This window comes from Pseudorca crassidens, chromosome 4, assembly GCF_039906515.1.
Source record: "Pseudorca crassidens isolate mPseCra1 chromosome 4, mPseCra1.hap1, whole genome shotgun sequence".
NCBI lineage: Eukaryota > Metazoa > Chordata > Mammalia > Artiodactyla > Delphinidae > Pseudorca > Pseudorca crassidens.
The window spans coordinates 85,796,809-85,815,278 of NC_090299.1; the positions used below are offsets into that span (position 1 = coordinate 85,796,809).

General features: G+C 35.4%; 1 protein-coding gene across 1 annotated transcript in view; it reads right to left on the reverse strand.

Annotated features, from left to right (window-relative positions):
* The window catches only part of TMPRSS11E (transmembrane serine protease 11E), a 50,964-nt gene that overhangs the window by 23,343 nt on the left and 9,151 nt on the right, over positions 1 to 18,470 (reverse strand). The window contains exons 2-4 of the mRNA XM_067736189.1: positions 5,785 to 5,909; positions 4,157 to 4,275; positions 1,890 to 1,957 (exon numbers count right to left, since the gene is read on the reverse strand). Coding sequence (XP_067592290.1) covers positions 1,890 to 1,957; positions 4,157 to 4,275; positions 5,785 to 5,909 — 312 coding nt within the window. The remainder of the gene's footprint in view (positions 1 to 1,889; positions 1,958 to 4,156; positions 4,276 to 5,784; positions 5,910 to 18,470) is intronic.

The following is an 18,470-nucleotide window of genomic DNA, read 5'->3' on the forward strand; positions in this document are numbered from 1 at the left end:
TTGTAATACTGTGTTATTTGAATTTTATAAAATTTTCTATTGTTTTTGTAATCTGAAAAAAACAAATAGGACTTTAAAGAGATTATTGTTATATATCTTATCCCATTTCACTGCCTCAGCAACCCTATCATCTATTACTTACTCTTTCTTATTTATCTTAAACTATTCCTATACTGGCTGGCTAATAGAGACAAAAACAAACAAAACTCTCCCTCTACCCCAGCTATACAATTTATCTCACACCTTCATATCACAGAAAACCTTCTTAAATGGGTAAATTACATTCTGCCTCATATTTACTTCATTGCAGTCTGCATCCTCCCCTTCTGTTCCACTGAGTTGTTTCTCTGCTTGAACACTAATGACTTCCTCATTGACATTTCCAATGGATTCTTTCTAGTCACATTACTTGGCGTCTCAGGAGTCTTGTTGATGCTGACCACTCACTCCCTGAAACGTTCTGTTGTTAGCTTCAGTGGTGCCTCTCTTGTTTCTTCATTTTTCCTGCTCCTTCCCTATTTCCTAGGTTCCTATTTTTCTTCTATTTCCTTAAATGCTGTCATTCTTCAAGCTTTCTTCATCATCCTTTTTTTTCTTGCATTACTCCTTTTCTGAGAAATTCTGTTGACACCCACACTTTCTAATACTTTGAGTTGATGTTGAGCAAATTTATGTCTTCAGCTCAGTTTCCATTTCCTCCCTTATGTCAGACGCATATTTCAGGCTCGTAAGTTCCCTTAGTACCTCAAATCAACATCTCTAAGACTGACTTTATCTTTCCAACAAATTACACTTCTTCATATTGTAGTAACAGAAGAAAGAATGAGTAGCAAGATTTCTGGGATGAAGGCGTAAACAAAATAGAAAGTTATTTGGAAGACAGAATTGGTAGTTATTCATAAAGTGCAAGGGGCCCAGGAAAGCGAGGAGTGTGGGATGACTTCCAGTTTTCTCATTAGTGTGATTGGGTTTTTCTTGAGTTTAAGAATTTTCTGTGAAACCTCCATGTGGAGGTGTGCGTGGGCAGGCATATAGTTCTAAAAATCAGGACAACAGTTTAGACTGGAAATAGAAACTTGGGTTTCAATAGCACATGAAACCATGTTGTGGGTGGATGAAGTCCCCTTGAGAGAGTGAAAATTTAAGAACTGGAGAAGCAGATCTAAGAAAAAGTAAAAATTCAAACACCAAACAGTATGGAATTTTCAGGAGTGAGCAAACTAACACCTCAGAGATGTCAACTAAGTAATAGACTGAGAAGTAACTTGGAGTTTTTGTCATTGAAATAATGTTGGAAATAGCTCTTGTTTTATTTTGAAAATAAAAATAATTTGTATTAAGATGATACATTACTTAAGATCCTCATATAGTGTTTTGCTTAAAATGTTATGTTCTGGATTCTATTTATTGATGGTTGATGATCAGATCTGAGATCTTAAGTATTTGTAGAAAAAATGAGTGGAATGAAAGAAAGGAAAGAAAATTGGTAGGAAGGAGAACCAAGAGGAGAAGAAAAATCTCATCTACTACACTATTTTACATAGGACACTTACTTGCTATTAAACCGAGGGATGTGGCTTAGGTCCCTATTTGTGCTAATTAGGCATTCCAAAAAAACACACAAACAAACAAACAAAAAACAGTTCTATGACATAGCCACCAATAACACTTCTGTCCCTCAAAATCATCTTGCAAATGCCTTGTTTTGAATTTAAAGACTGAGTAAGGCACATTGTAACCCATGACTTATACAGAGCAGGTACCAAATTAACGTCTGTTGAATTGAATTATATCATATTATTAACACTTCAGACAGTATTTATTACTGACCAGGTTAACAGCTTTAGCTTTAAATTATATTCAGAAGTCAGCATTTTAGATCTACATACCTGAACTTGATAATGTGAGACTTGACAAATGCTTGCCTCAATGAAGATTTATGAAATGCATTATTCACCTGTTCCAAAAATATTCAAAATACGTCAGCAAGGATAATTTTCTGAAATTCTGCAAATTGATTCAAAGCTTAAAAACATTTTTAAAAAACTTAAAAACAAAACACATTGACTGACATTTCACAATGTGCTAAACTTGAGGAATCTCTTTTTGTATTCTACTCAGTGATTTCAACTGAACTCTGCCTTAGGAATTATAGGAACTGGGGAACCATAGTAGGGGGGCCAGGAGTGACATCTTCTATGTTACACTCAGAAAGAGACAAAAGAGAATAAACAGATTGGGTTTTGAAAAGTAAGAGTAAGCATCCACACCGTGAGATACAGATTTTTACAGTAGATAAACAAAGGAAGTGAAAAAGCTCTGTCAAGTGGTAGATTATAAAAATAAGGACAATCTATGGCCACACCATCCTGAACATGCTGGATCTCATCTAATCTCAGAAGCTAAGCAGGGTCGGGCTTGATTAGTACTTGGAAGAGGGAAATGAACGCATAATGGTGTCACATGGTTCTCAAACCTGGTGAAAAAGTTACCAAATATCCTGTCTTAATCTGCACTCAATTCAGCACTCAAGATGCTCTTAGGAAGGCCCAGGTGAACTGGGATACATAGCCTAATACCTCCTATAAGGTTTATTCTAATAGGGTGGAAGAATGTATTTTGTGGAGGTATTTCTTACTACTACAAATAAGAATTCTAGCCAACTTAAATTTTTAAATTAAAAGTCAAGATAAACACAGCAAGTGTTTCTTGTTTTCACTGTATGGATATTTACCAAATACAGATACTACAAGCTGGTAATTGACTGACAGAAACAATGAGCCTTTTTATTCTTTCTTACATTTTGTTTGACTTCTGAGTCTTTGTGCCCAAGGAAAGTTACTTCAATTATGAGACAAATCAGCACAATTCAAATGAGTTCTCTAATGACAGCATTCACTTGGAAATATTTATTTAAAGGTTTATTTTTCATCAAACAATTTCAAAATTATTAATTTTTAAGAGTGTTAGAGTCTTATTTATATTCCTATATATTTAAGTCAGTCTGGATCTTATAAAAATTTTAGTGAATGGCACAAAAAACAAGGAAAATAGTTGCATCTTTACTTGATCTCTTTAGTTCTATTTCCTTTCCTTTAATATATGTTATATTTTAAGCAGATATATATATATATATATATATATATATATATATATATATATATATATCCTAAAATATAGCTCCTTAAAAAGAGCTTATTTGATATTTCCCTGGTTTGGTGTTTACAAGTACAAATACAACCAGGATTTGACCCTCTCCTCAGCAAAGTATCCAAATCCTCAGGCTCCTAGTCTACCAGGCAGTTTCTAGGTGGGCCACTGCCATTCTGTTCTCACTCAGGATATTGGAACTGGAAGACAATTTGGAAATTTTCTAGTCTAGTGCCTTAATTTTCACATAAGAGAATTTTTCCAGAATGATAAAGAGATATGTCAATGACACATCACTGGCTAGTAAATGGTACTAGAACTAGGTGTCCCAACTCCTAGTTTAGGGTGCTTTCCATCACATCATTTCACTAATTACTTCACAGACTACCAGGAAAAGTCTAAATTATTCTCTAAGTAGTCTGACAATGAAGAGAAGTCATCACCCAGGCTCTTGCTCTTTTGGCCTATACTGCTAAATTTTCCACTATTTAAAATATTCAGTTCATTCCTCAGGATGAATGTTGATGCCCTAAGGATAAAGATGAATATCCAAGGATTTCCTATAGACTTATGTACCAAAAACTTGTCCAAGGTTGGATATTTTAAAATACTAAGATACTTCTCAAGTATGGGTCTGAATAGTTTCAATCTTGTGTCCTTTTGCTAAAGGTCTCTTTAGGAAATCAATGATACAACAACTGTATCTTGGGTCACCCTAACATTCTCAGAATTTCTAGACTCTGCTGATCAATACTGTAGCACTAGCTAAGGAAGGGTGAGTAGGAGGTACAAAAAGAAATGGCTAAAAGTCACTAGGTTTAGCCCTGTAAGGCATATTCCTCCAATTCATGTATTGTTAGTTTTGTCATATATCTCTCAGGTAGGGCCTCTTCCCATTTTGCAAGATATACAAGATCAGTTGAATGGATGTTTGAGAAGCTAGGATACTAAAAATTATGGTAAAAAGTGATAGCAAATACCCTAGAAGTGGGAATAAAATGCTTACCATTGATTCAATTTTCTGGCTCATTTCTGTGAAATTTTTAGAAGCCTCTTTTCCAAACTCATATAGTTTGTCACTTGTAAATGACAATGTGCTATAGTAATTGTAGGTTGTCTTTTTATCTGCAAGGATAGAGGAAAAAACTCATCATACTTTTTATCAGATGTGTGTAAAGCATCATCATTTCCCCATTTGGTAGTTGCTAGACAGACTGAGACAGGAAACAGTGTAAAGCATCATCATTTCCCCATTTGGTAGTTGCTAGACAGACTGAGACAGGAAACAATGCCACCCTGGTCAACATCTCCATCATCCTGTTCTGACCTTCATGGTTATCTCAAGATAAAAGACAACAACGTTCATCATCATAAGATTTAGAGTATAAAAGCCATATGAAATGCTTGGTGTTCCTGTAGGCTAATTAGTCATGTGTTATCCATTCCTGAATAAGCCACAAGAAGCAGTAAGTCACACCATCTGAGCATATCAACAGGAATAGATTCGGAAGCTTCCCAAGAGTAAATGCATTTTTATATTTTAAAAGTAGATTTCTTCCAATTCCATAAACTACACATCAATTCTTGCCATAGGGACTCTAGTGTAAGAATATTTATTTTGGATAAGGAGATGAGGGTAGGGATTAAAATGCTAGGAGCTCAGTATATAGAAATTTAAGGAGGTAGAGTTGCCACTGGACATAACCCTCCAGAGACACTACTTAGTTTCACCTGGTTCCATTGTCACTCTATTTATTTTCTCCCACCAGCCATAGGAATTGGTTTGTCTGTTTCTTTAGCCATTGTCTCCACTTTCTGCATCCAGTTCAAGCAGCCCATGTTTTTGGTCTGCTGAAGAATTAGTGCAACAATTCAAGCTTTTCCTCTACCCTCCTGTACATGAAGCAAGCACAGAGCTCAGAAGATTCATTCCATGAATATTCAGCTGACTATCTTTTCTGTGAGAGACTCTGTGCCAAGCATCTGGAACATGATGGTTGCGTATGGTTATGATAGAAAAATGGAGTGTGCCTCATCAATCTCAGGTGCTCTCTTGCTTCTCATCCTTTCCCTCACTTAAACCCCAGAGGGAAAGGAAACTAACATTAGACACCTGTGTCCCAAGCATATTTGCATATCTCATTCAATTTAAAATAACTCCCATAAGAAAGTAGTATTATCCACATTTAACAGATAAGGTCTACCGTCTCAGAAGTGTAAATAAATTGCCCAACCTTAACATGACTTGGCCGGAAAAGACTGAACTGGGTTTCAAGCTGGAGTTGGAGTTATTTTAAATCAAGATGATTGTCTTATGACCTCAAACAACCCCAAACATTGGACTGTAGCTTTCCTATGGTTTTCCCTTAATTAAGACTTGATTATTGCTGTTAATGAATATGAAAACTAGCATGCTATTCCCAGCAGGAAGCATTGCTACATCAAAGATAGAAGAAAGAATCCTCCTTGGCTTGTGAGGATTAAATGAGTAACAAGGCTGGTGAAGAGTTCTTTGTACCAGCTATGCAAACAAATTATAGAAATGAATGAATAAGCTTGAGGCAAATCAAAACAGGTATATAATCAGGAAATATTTGAGGTAAATCACTTGATGCCAGGGCAACCCATACTTACTGTATCTCACATAATGAACGATGAGTCCGATGCACACTGCCAGGACAATCAGGGATATAAAGGTGATGAGGCCAATAACCCAGGGCTCCAAACAAGCTCTCCTCCTGGCCCTCACCACAGCTGGCCTGAGAAAGAAAGCAAACGATGGATTATATTACAGTGCACACCCATACCCATTCCTTAGGTAAAGTAGATATTCCTGGGGAACTAATTCAGGACACTCAGTTAGAAGGAAGAGTACTGTTTTGTTTTAGAACACACCCTAATCCCTGGCTGCTGAAACCATTCCTGGCTCTGGTTGCTTGACCTTAGGCAGGTAATTTGACTTCTCTGTATCTCAGTTTCCTCATTCAAAAAATGAAGATGATAATGATAGTACCAATCTTATAGGATTATTGTAAGAATTAAATGAATTACTGTATGTAAAGTGCCTACAACAGTGCCTCGCATGTAGAAAGTTTGCTGAGCCAGCTATGTGCAAGATACCAAGTCGGGCACTTCCACTGTAGAATCTTAAATGGCCTATTATATATGTTACAGTTTGAACCATATTAGGTTGAGGGCAGAGTTTCTAATTCTATTCTCTTACTATTTTCTGAAATAAACTTAGAAGATACACATAAGAGATAACCAGAGGTCTCTTCTAAAGAACCTGAGTGTTTGAGCTAATATTTACCTCTAAACTTCAGCAATGCTGCAGGAAATCCCTTCTGCATGAAACTTCCTCAACCTCTCCCATTTGTTCTGCCTTCAAAAATACATGTTACTGAAAAATGTTGATCAACCTGATTTTTGTTTGATTAGTAAAGTTGCCATTCCCTTGTGTTAAAATAGCTGCTAAACAAACTCAAAAGTTAGGGAAAATGAAATAAGTCAGAGTTGGCCAAGTTGTTTAAATACGATGCTGTTATTTTAAATTTCTTGAGGTATTTAGCACGTTGGTAGAATCAAGGCATGTGTTCTTATCTCCAGAGCAGTCTGGTACAAGAACTGAGGGAAAGGGAAGTGTTATCCTGAAGGAGCACCTGGGGTTGCTTCAGAATAAAGAGAATTCCAAGTCCAGCCCTTTCCTTACCAGCTTGGACAAGTTATTTAGACTCTGAACTAAGTTTGTCCATCTGTCAATAAGAGACAGCCTACCCATTCTGTTTAAAGCACATGGTTGACTGTGGGACCCAGAATGAGATCATGAATGTGAAAACTTCTTGGAAACTGTGAAGCATTTCACAGTAAATAATCGTTGCTTACAGAAATCAAGAGAACTCTGTTTCCTGATAATACAAGACCAGGAAGTGACATAATCATCTGGTCCCTGGCATACCATCATCCCATCTTGGCTCTGTCTCGATGTCCTGTTTGGTGGGAACACTGTTGCAGAAGTCAACAGTTTCATCACTACATGACTCTGCCCTGCTGAAGTCACTGGAATGTAGTGGAAGGCTCCAGGGACTCTACTTGGTCTCCTCCCTTATTTCTGTGATATCCCCATGGGGCTGTAGCTGAGGAAACTATCTTTCTCTCCCCAATCTCTTCCATCTCCAGTTCTCCCTTGAGTGGGATTCCAAGCACCTGTTCCTACAATGACAATTACTGTAATATAAAAAGACTTCTCCACTTCTCTTCTGCACACTTCTTACGTGAAAACATGCGTAAGAAACTTATAAATTGACTCCTGTTCCTTCATCCCTGAATGCTTGCTATTCATTTCTTGCAGAAGAAAGGAGATGCATATAGCAGACATAAGCAAAAGTTTGGAGGGAATATGGGGAGGGAAGGGCTTCTCAACTAGTTTCAATACATGTCAGATGAAGAATATGAATTTGTAAATGTAGGAAACAATTGATATTGATATAATCATCAAAAGAATATGTAGAACTGTGAAATATAAGACAGAAGCTCTATTTATTCTACAATAACTCTTAATCAAGACAGAAAATTAAAACAATGCAGCCATTAAATTGATGAGGTAGAGCTACCCGTATTAACATGCAAAACGTCAATGATATATTTTAATGAAAAAATATTGCAGAATAATATGCATGCTATGTTCCAGTTTTTGTACATGATAAAGCTATATGTGTAGGTGCATAGTGAAGTATATAGAAAGACACACAAAATTTTTAACAGTAAGAAGTGGAATAACAGAAGTAAGAGAGCAACTTTAATTTTAATTTAGGTACTTTTTATGTTATGATGGATTTTAAAAAAAATCATGGCTTTCGAATTAAATGAGAGAGAGAGAAAAAGAGAGAGAGAAAGTAACGAGGACGGTTATACATGTCTCTTCATGGAGTTCCTATCACTATCTTGTTTGAGGTACTGCTGTGTCTTCTTTTCCTGTCTCCCACCTTTCAAAACTATTTTAGGGATGCTCTGTCTTTGGTGGCTTTGAGGGAAATAATAGGGATAGTATGGGATAAAGAAAAAAGAGAATCCATCAAAAACACTTTGAATAAACAGTTAAGAGAGTATGTTTCTGATTCTGACCACCAACCTACTGTATAGTGTGGTACCAGCAGATTCACTTCTCTCCCTTATTTTCTCCATATGAAAAACAAGGATAAGAATTCCAGACCCTTCCTAACTTGATGAGCTCTTAGAGATAAAAATGATGAAGTATTTCATTACTTTGAGCTGCCCAGTAGAAAATCATTGTACAAATAGTAAGGACTATTATTATTATCATCATTATTTTAATTATTAATAATAATGGTAATGACCACATTACTGAGATTTTTTCATTTGAAACATTATCTCTTCCTTTCCCAGTCTGTATGAGATTGCTTTTCAAACTGATTCACCCTGTTTCTTAATTACTTTTTTTGTTTGTTCTCTCAGCAAGTGATTCCATACTGAATTGCTCCAAATTAGATGTAGTAGAAGTGTGCTAAAAAAAATTAGTAAAATGGAGGAATAAATCTATTTTACATATCAACAGACACTTGTGTAGCTAACCTCTTCCTGCACATAAACACTTGTCCAATCATTACTGGGGCCTGTTGAAACTTACATGAACCTGCTCTTATAAAACCACCTTCAGACAGACTGGATAAATTCTAATAGCTTCAGTGGTATCAGATTTCTTTCTATGATTTTTCTTTTCAATTGAGGATGTGTAATTAGACGGTGAATGTAGCAGGTGAATATAGCAGTTAAAATATGGTTATATTTTTATAATCTCCAAATTACCAGAAGACAAGTCCAGAGGTGCATTATCATTATCACTTCTTAATGTGTCTTTTTCTAGAATAGTATAAGAAAGAAAAGCAGCAGAAACAACAACAAAAAGAGGAGAGGAAAAAGCATACTACCACAAATAAACCACATGGCAAGCACTGGAGAACCATAAGTCAAGGCTCACAGTGCTTCAGAGGAAAGTTTACCAGAACAAACGCTTTCCTAACACCACCACCATGGACCAATTAATAGTAGATGTCCAACTCATTGCCCATTCTCTGTAATGATAAGCAGTGCTGATATTCTTAGTTGGAATGTTTCATCAGCTCAGTCCAGCTGAGCTGTTTTGAATGAACACGTGCACAATATCTATAAAGCTGGTGATGCTAATTCATCATTAACTACTTAAGCCAGAGGTCAGCAAAGTTTTCTGTGAAGGTCCAGATAGTAACTATTTTAGATATTCTGGACCACACACTCCCTATTGCAACTAGTCAGCTCTGCCATTGTACTGCAAAAGCAGCTACAGACAATACATATACAAATGAACATGGCTGTGTTCCAATAAAACTTTATTTCTGTACACTGAAATTTGACTTTTGTATAATTTTCACTTGTCATGAAATATTTTTTTAATTTTGATTTGTTTCAACCATTTAGAAAGTATAAAAATCACTCTTAACTCAAGCTCAAAACAGGTCGTGGGCTGGATTTCACCCTTGGGCCATAGTTTACTGATGGCTGACATAAGCAATAGCCTACAAGTCAATGATAATTGTGTTGGGAAGTTAAAATAGTCTTTTCATTTTTTAGTCTCAACTGCATGGCAAATCTAATTTAGTGTGTCTCCAATCCCATTACCGCTAACTTTGTTCTGATAATTGTCACTAAAACTCATCGTCCAGCTCGATGACAGGTTTCTCATCTGCCTCCCCAATCTCTGAATCATTATCCATTACAGTAAGTGCTCTTTCTGGAAGTGATAGAGCCAATGGCTAGGATCACTTGAAACCCAAGTTGGCCTCAGTTAGCCTGGCATTCCCCCTCTTCCCCACGAGCTTTCTAGCTCTTTGCCTTTGTTCCTGCTGCCTCCTATATGGAGTAACTCAGAGTCTGTAATTTGCTTGCATCATAAAAGCCTTTGTGCATTTAAGAGCCAGTTCAGAAAAGTCCCCTTTATTTCAGTAAACTATATTCACCCCTAAGTATCACATCATAATATACATCTTGAACCCCTTGGGGATAATGTCTGTGCCTTACTTATCTCTTTATTCTCTGACCACTCTGATGCTCAATATATATTCACAGAGGGGATTGAACTGAAGTTGATTAAGCCAAATTGAACTGACCATTTGTCAGTACCACAACATGGGTTTCAACCTCTCTCAAAGCACTTCTGTTCTGCCTTAGTCTTAGAAAAGAACTTGGAATATTACAAAAAGAAAAGAAAGGTCAGACGTTGTGAAGAATAATTACTATTTAAGTAAAACCTGATTTCCATAAAACACTTTATATAATAATCAAGCTTTGTGGTTGATATGTCTATTTCACCTGTTTAAAATATATAATTTTCCAACTATGATTTTATCTATCTACTGTGAAGTATTATCATAGTTCAGAAAGTGATAAATGAAAATAAGGAGACATTAATTTCAGGAGACACTTCTTATTTGTGGTCATTGAATGTCTGTATATAATTACAATATCCAAACAAAAGCATAAGGAAAGATACCACAATGAAGTAACAGCATAATACCTCATGACATTACTAATCCCCTAAGTCAGTGCTTAAGTTTTAAAATATTAGTTAATAAATATTTATTCAGTTTTTGTTGAGTATTTGGCACTAGCTCATTTCTTTACCTTATAGATTGTGCCTGCTTGTCTTGTTCACACAAACACTTCAGATGCTTTGTGCTTTGTGGAAGAATCATATCAGCTGGCATTGGTGAGATCTTCAATCTTATTAGATTCTTATTTTAGTCTTGAACAAGACTATTAAAATATCCAGGGCAGAACTAAAATATTGAATACATGCTCATAGATCATATGTTTTCATTGCTATGTTTTTAAAAGAAATACAAATAAATTACTACTTATAAAATTACAAATAATACAGAGGGAAGACAGAAGAAGCAAGAAGAACTACAATTCTGCAGCCTGTGGAACAAAAACCACATTCACAGAAAGATAGACAAGATGAAAAGGCAGAGGGCCTTTTGTACCAGATGAAGATGTACCAGATGAAGGAACAAGATAAAACCCCAGAAAAACAACTAAATGAACTGGAGATAGGAAACCTTCCAGAAAAAGAATTCAGAATAATGATAATGAAGATGAGCCAGGACCTCGGAAAAAAAATGGAGGCAAAGATCGAGAAGATGCAAGAAATGTTTAACAAAGACCTAGAACAAACAAACAGAGATGAACAAAACAATAACTGAAATGAAAACTACACTAGAAGGAATCAATAGCAGAATAACTAAAGCAGAAGAACAGATAACTGACCTGGAAAACAAAATGGTGGAATTCACTGCTGTGGAACAGAATAAAGAAGAAAGAATGAAAAGACATGAAGACAGCCTAAGAGACCTCTGGGACAACATTAAACACAACAACATTCGCATTATAGGGGTCCCAGAAGGAGAAGAGAGAGAAAAGGACCAGAAAAAATATTTGAAGAGATTATAGTCGAAAACTTCCCTAACATGGGAAAGGAAATAGCCACCAAAGTCCAGGAAGGACAGAGAGTCCCATACAGGATAAACCCAAGGAGAAAAACACTGACACACATAGTAATCAAATTGGCAAAAATTAAAGAAAAAGAAAAATTATTGAAAGCAGCAAGGGAAAAATGACAAATAACATACAAGGGAATCCCCATAAGGTTAACAGCTGATTTCTCAGCAGAAACTCTACAGGCCAGAAGGGAGTGGCATGATATACTTAAAGTGATGAAAGGGAAGAACCTACAACCAAGATTACTCTACCCGGCAAGGATCTCATTCAGATTCGATGGAGAAATCAAAAGCTTTACAGACAAGCAAAAGCTAAGAGAATTCAGCACCACCAAACCAGCTCTACAACAAATGCTAAAGGAACTTCTCTAAGTGGGAAACACAAGAGAAGAAAATGACCTACAAAAACAAACCCAAAACAATTAAGAAAATGGTCATAGGAACATACATATCAATAATTACCATAAACGGGAATACATTAAATGCTCCAACCAAAAGACACAGGCTTGCTGAATGGATACAAAAGCAAGACCCATATCTATGCTGTCTACAAGAGACCCACTTCAAACCTAGGGACACACACTGAAAGTGAGGGGATGGAAAAAGATATTCCATGCAAATGGAAATCTAAAGAAAGCTGAAGTAGCAATACTCATATCAGATAAAATAGACTTTAAAATAAAGAATGTTACAAGAGACAAGGAAGGACACTACATAATGATCAAGGGATCAATCCAAGAAGAAGATATAACAAATATTATAAATATATATGCACCCAACATAGGAACACATCAATACATAAGGCAAATGCTAACAGCTATAAAACAGGAAATCAACAGTAACACAGTAATAGTGGGGGACTTTAACACCTCACTTATACCAATGGACAGATCATCCAGACAGAAAATTAATAAGGAAACAGAAGTTTTAAATGACACATTAAACAAGATGGACTTAATTGATATTTATAGGACATTCTATCCAAAAACAGCAGATTACACTTTCTTCTCAAGTGCACATGGAACATTCTCCAGGATAGATCACATCTTGGGTCACAAATCAAGCCTCAGTAAATTTAACAAAATTGAAATCATATCAAGCATCTTTTCTGACCACAAGGCTATGAGATTAGAAATGAATTACAGGGAAAAAAAAGTAAAAAACACAAACACATGGAGGCTAAACAATACGTTACTAAACAACCAAGAGATCACTGAAGAAATCAAAGAGGAAATCAAAAAATACCTAGAGACAAATGACAATGAAAACACGAAGATCCAAAACCTATGGGATGCAGCAAAAGCAGTTCTAAGAGGGAAGTTTATAGCTATAAAAGCCTACCTCAAGAAACAAGAAAAATCTCAAATAAACAATCTAACCTTACACCTAAAGGAACTAGAGAAAGAAGAACAAACAAAACCCAAAGTTAGCAGAAGGAAAGAAATCATAAAGATCAGAGCAACAATAAATGAAATAGAAACAAAGAAAACAATTGCAAAGATCAATAAAACTAACAGCTGGTTCTTTGAGAAGATAACCAAAATTGATAAACCACTAGCCAGACTCATCAAGAAAAAGAGGGAGAGGACCCAAATAAATAAAATTAGAAATGAAAATGGAACAGTTACAACAGTCACTGCAGAAATACAAAGCATCCTAAGAGACTACTACAAGCAACTCTATGCCAATAAAATGGACAACTTGGAAGAAATGGACAAATTCTTAGAAAGGTATAATCTTCCAATTGTGAATAGACAAATCACAAGTAATGAAATTGAAACTGAGATTAAAAATCTTCCAACAAACAAAAGTCCAGGACCAGACGGCTTCACAGGTGAATTCAATCAAACATTTAGAGAAGAGCTAACACCATTCTTCTCAAACTCTTCCAAAAAATTGCAGAGGAAGGAACACTCCCAAACTCATTCTATGAGACCACCATCACCGTGTTACCAAAACAAGACAAAGATACTACAAAAAAAGAAAACTACAGACCAATATCACTCATGAATATCGATGCAAAAATCCTCAACAAAATACTAGCAAACAGAATCCAACAACACGTTAAAAGGATCATACACCATGATCAAGTGTGATTTATCCCAGAGATGCAAGGATTCTTCAATATATGTAAATCAATCAATGTGATACACCATATTAACAAATTGAATAAAAAAGATATGATCATCTCAATAAATGCAGAAAAAGCTTTTGACAAAATTCAACACCCATTTATGATAAAAACTCTCCAGAGAGTGGGCATAGAGGGAAACTACCTCAATATAATAAAGGCCATATATGACAAACCCACAGCATACATCAGTCTCAATGGTGAAAAACTGAAAGCATTTCCTCTAAGATCAGGAACAAGACAAGGATGTCCACTCTCACCACTATTATTCAACAGAGTTTTGGAAGTGCTAGCCATGGCAATCAGAGAAGAAAAAGAAATAAAAGGAATCCAAACTGGAAAAGAAGAAGTAAAACTGTCACTGTTTGTAGATGACATGATACTATGCATAGAGAATCCTAAAGATGCCACCAAAAAACTACTAGAGCTAATCAATGAATTTGGTAAAGTTGCAGGATACAAAATTAATGCACAGAAATCTCTTGCATTCCTATACACTAATGATGAAAAATCTGAAAGTGAAATTAAGGAAACAATCTCATTTACCATTGCAACAAAAAGAATAAAATACCTAGGAATAAACCTACCTAGGGAGACAAAAGACCTGTATGCAGAAAACTATAAGACACTGATTAAAGAAATTAAATATAATACCAACAGATGGAGAGATATACCGTGTTCTTGGATTGGAAGGATCAATATTGTGTAAATGACTATACTACCCAAAGCAATCTACAGATTCAGTGCAATCCCTATCAAATTACCAATGGCACTTTTTACAGAACCAGAGCAAATAACCAAAGCAGTCTTGAGGGAAAAAAATGGAGATGGAGGAATCAGACTCCCTGACTGCAGACTACACTATAAAGCTACAGTAATCAAGAGAATATGGTACTGGCACAAATCCAGAAATATAGATCAATGGAACAAGATAGAAAGCCCAGAGATAAACCCACACGCCTATGGTCAGCTAATCTATGACAAAGGAGGCAAGGATATACAATGAAGAAAAGACAGTCTCTTCAATAAATGGTGCTGGGAAAACTGGATAGCTACATGTAAAAGAATGAAATTAGAACACTCCCTAACACCATACACAAAAATAAACTCAAAATGGATTAGAGACCTAAATGTAAGACTGGACACTATAAAACTCTTAGAGGAAAACATAGGAAGAACACTCTTTGACATAAATCACAGCAAGATTTTTTTGGATCCACCTCCTAGTGTAATGGAAATAAAAACGAAAATAAACAAATGGGACCTAATGAAACTTAAAAGCTTTTGCACAGCAAAGGAAACCATAAACAAGATGAAAAGACAACCCTCAGAATGGGAGAAAATATTTGCAAACTAATCAATGGACAAAGGATTAATCTCGAAAATATATAAACAGCTCATGCAGCTCAATATTAAAAAAACAAACAACCCACTGTGATGCTTTTGCAAATATGTTCCTATAATGGGTTTCATCTTCAAGGAATTCATGGAAAAGACTCTGACAAGTACAGGTTTCTGGTAACTGACTATACTGCTGAACTGAATGAATAAGCATTTTCAGAACTCTAATGGAAAACTGAAGAATTCATAAAAGTGCTAACAAAAGATGAAGATGAAAAAAAAATTACATGGGACTGAGTGAACTGATGAGGATGATTATAATTTTTGTGAATTTCTGTTTGAATAAAACAAAAAAACCCCACCAGGAGTCAGAGGCAAAAAATATACAAATCAATTTTCACTGCAAAGTAAAGGAGCTGTTACAGTGGAGGATTACTGGACTGAATGTCAATATTATGACATAGTTTGAGTGTGTTTTGTGTTTGGTAAATGCAATCATTGTTGCTTTTGTTTTAGTCATCCATTTATAATGCTTGGTGTCAGTTAATTTAGCTCTTGTAAAAATAAAATACAGTGTGTGTGTGTGTGTGTGTGTGTGTGTGTGTGTGTGTGTGTGTGTGTGTGTGAAAAAAACAACCCAATCCAAAAATGGGCAGAAGACCTAAATAGACATTTCTCCAAAGAAGACATACAGATGGCCAAGAAGCACATGAAAAGCTGTTCAACATCACTAATTATTAGAGAAATGCAAATCAAAACTACAATGAAGTATCACCTCACACCAGTTAGAATAGGCATCACCAGAAAATCTACAAACAACAAATGCTGGAGAGGGTGTGGAGAAAAGGGAACCCTCTTGCACTGTTGGTGGGAATGTAAATTGATACAGCCACTATGGAGAACAGTATGGAGGTTCCTTAAAAAACTAAAAATAGAATTACCATATAATCCAGCAATCCCACTACTGGGCATATATCCAGAGAAAACCATAATTCTAAAAGACACATGCACCCCAATGTTCATTGCAGCACTGTTTACAATAGCCAGGTCATGGAAGCAACCTAAATGCCCATTGACAGATGAATGGATAAAGAAGAGGTGGTACATATATACAATGGAATATTACTCAGCCATAAAAAAGAATGAAATTGGGTCATTTGTTGAGATGTGGATGGATCTAGAGACTGTCATACAGAGTGAAGTAAGTCAGAAAGAGAAAAACAAATATCGTATATTAATGCATATATGTGGAACCTAGAAAAATGGTACAGATGAACCAGTTTGCAGGACAGAAATAGAGACACAGATGTAGAGAACAAATGTATGGACCCCAAGTGGGGAAAGCGGCGGGGGGGGTGGGGATGGTGTGATGAATTGGGAGATTGGGATTGACATGTATACACTGAAGTGTATAAAATTGATGACTAGTAAGAACCTGCTGTATAAAAAAATAAATAAAATACAATTCAAAAAATAAATTACAAATAGCCTACTGCTGCCGTGTCCACTGTTATACAAACATACCTATAAAGTGTCTGATAGCATCAGCCAGGCCCTTGGACTGAATTATGGTTGCATTCCCTACCATAATAACTGTGAATAGTTCTCAAAGAGAAGTTACAATCATAACAAGGTGGTAGTCTAATTACCAGACAACTGTTTCCATTTTCTTTTAATAGCACCAAGACAAATGGTGGGAAACTCATTGTTTTTATTCTAAATGTTTTTATTTATATTCTACCTTGTTCTAGACTGATTTAAGGTAGCTTATAAAGATATATATTTACATTTATATAATTATAAAGTGATATATAGTATTAAATTACATTTACATATATGGTATTAAATTAAACATAGAGATGCAAGAATAAAGCAAAACATAAGTGAAAACACAAAATGAGAAGAGTACTAAAACTACATGTCATAATTCCTATCTAGATATTTCCTTAAGTCAGATGACAAACTTTGTAGCTTTCTAGCAGCGAACTCAAAAGCAAAACTAAACAAAACTAAACAAGAAAACAACTAAACCCTATTCAGTTACATTCTTCATGTCACCCATAAGATTAAAACTGAGCAATTACTTAGCCACAATACAATTCTTTCAGATTCTAATAAAAAGAATACTGTGTAATATCATGGACTCTATTCACCACAATATTCTTAGCATAGAAACAAAAATTAGTTTTATAATACTCTTAGTATGCCCCTCAATACTGGAAAATGGCACCAATGACTATTCAATAAAAACAATTTTATGTGGGGGAAGCAGTGTGAAATTATTTATACCACGCTCTAAGATAATGTTTTTAAATATCTGACAACACTTTGCGAATTATTGAAATGGCTCTGTGTGGCACTTTCACATTATAAAGTACCTAAAAGTTGAATCATAGACATAAAAATATATTATTACTTAGTACCATAATAAGTTTTTAATAAGCATAGTATTACTAAGTGCAATAGTAAGTTTTTAATAAATATTGGGAATGAAAGAAAACCCTACCACTAACTGTTAACTTAGGTAAAACCCATAGCTTAACGACTCCTATATTTAACTAACCATAAAACTCTAGTGATAATATGTTTCCTCCCACCTACTTTAAAAGGAATTTGTGATTACAAATATGGTATCATCAGGCTTTTATTGGACATGTGTGTTATATAACTATTAGTGACAATTCAACTGTAATGAATGTCTCTGGTCTCCACTGTGTTATCATCTAGCTCTTTATTAAGTTCCCAGCCAGATATGATGTGTCACAGGAAACTACAAACTGAGATTTAGGTTGGCACTCTGCCTGACGTCTAGAAATTTACAGTCACAGATAGATGGGGTGCAAAAAGTTTAAAGATATTATTAAGTAATTAGGTATGGATCTATAGAATTATAAAGTGAGCTACTTTAACACTTAATTACACTAACCTATTTGCTTTATTTTCTTCACACTCTTTGCAGTTCAAGATAATAAGTCAAAATGATCTGAGTCAGCAATTTTAAAAGCAGCAGTTTCCCACAAAAATGTTGACAAGAGACACCGTTGCAGCTAGTCGTAGGGAATTGTATGCATTTTAAAATGTGGAAGGAAAAAAAAAACATTAACAGGGAGTGTGTGACTATGTTGTGGCTGTTGTGTCAGAAGAAAAAATGGTTGAGAAACCTGAGCTAGAGACACTCTTGAAGCTGCTAATGTATAGCACTCCCTTTCAGAAATTGTTTTGTAACATTAGATATCTTTCTACCAAATCTTTCTCATGACTTTGTCTAGATGCCTCTTATGAAAGTTGGCATGATATGG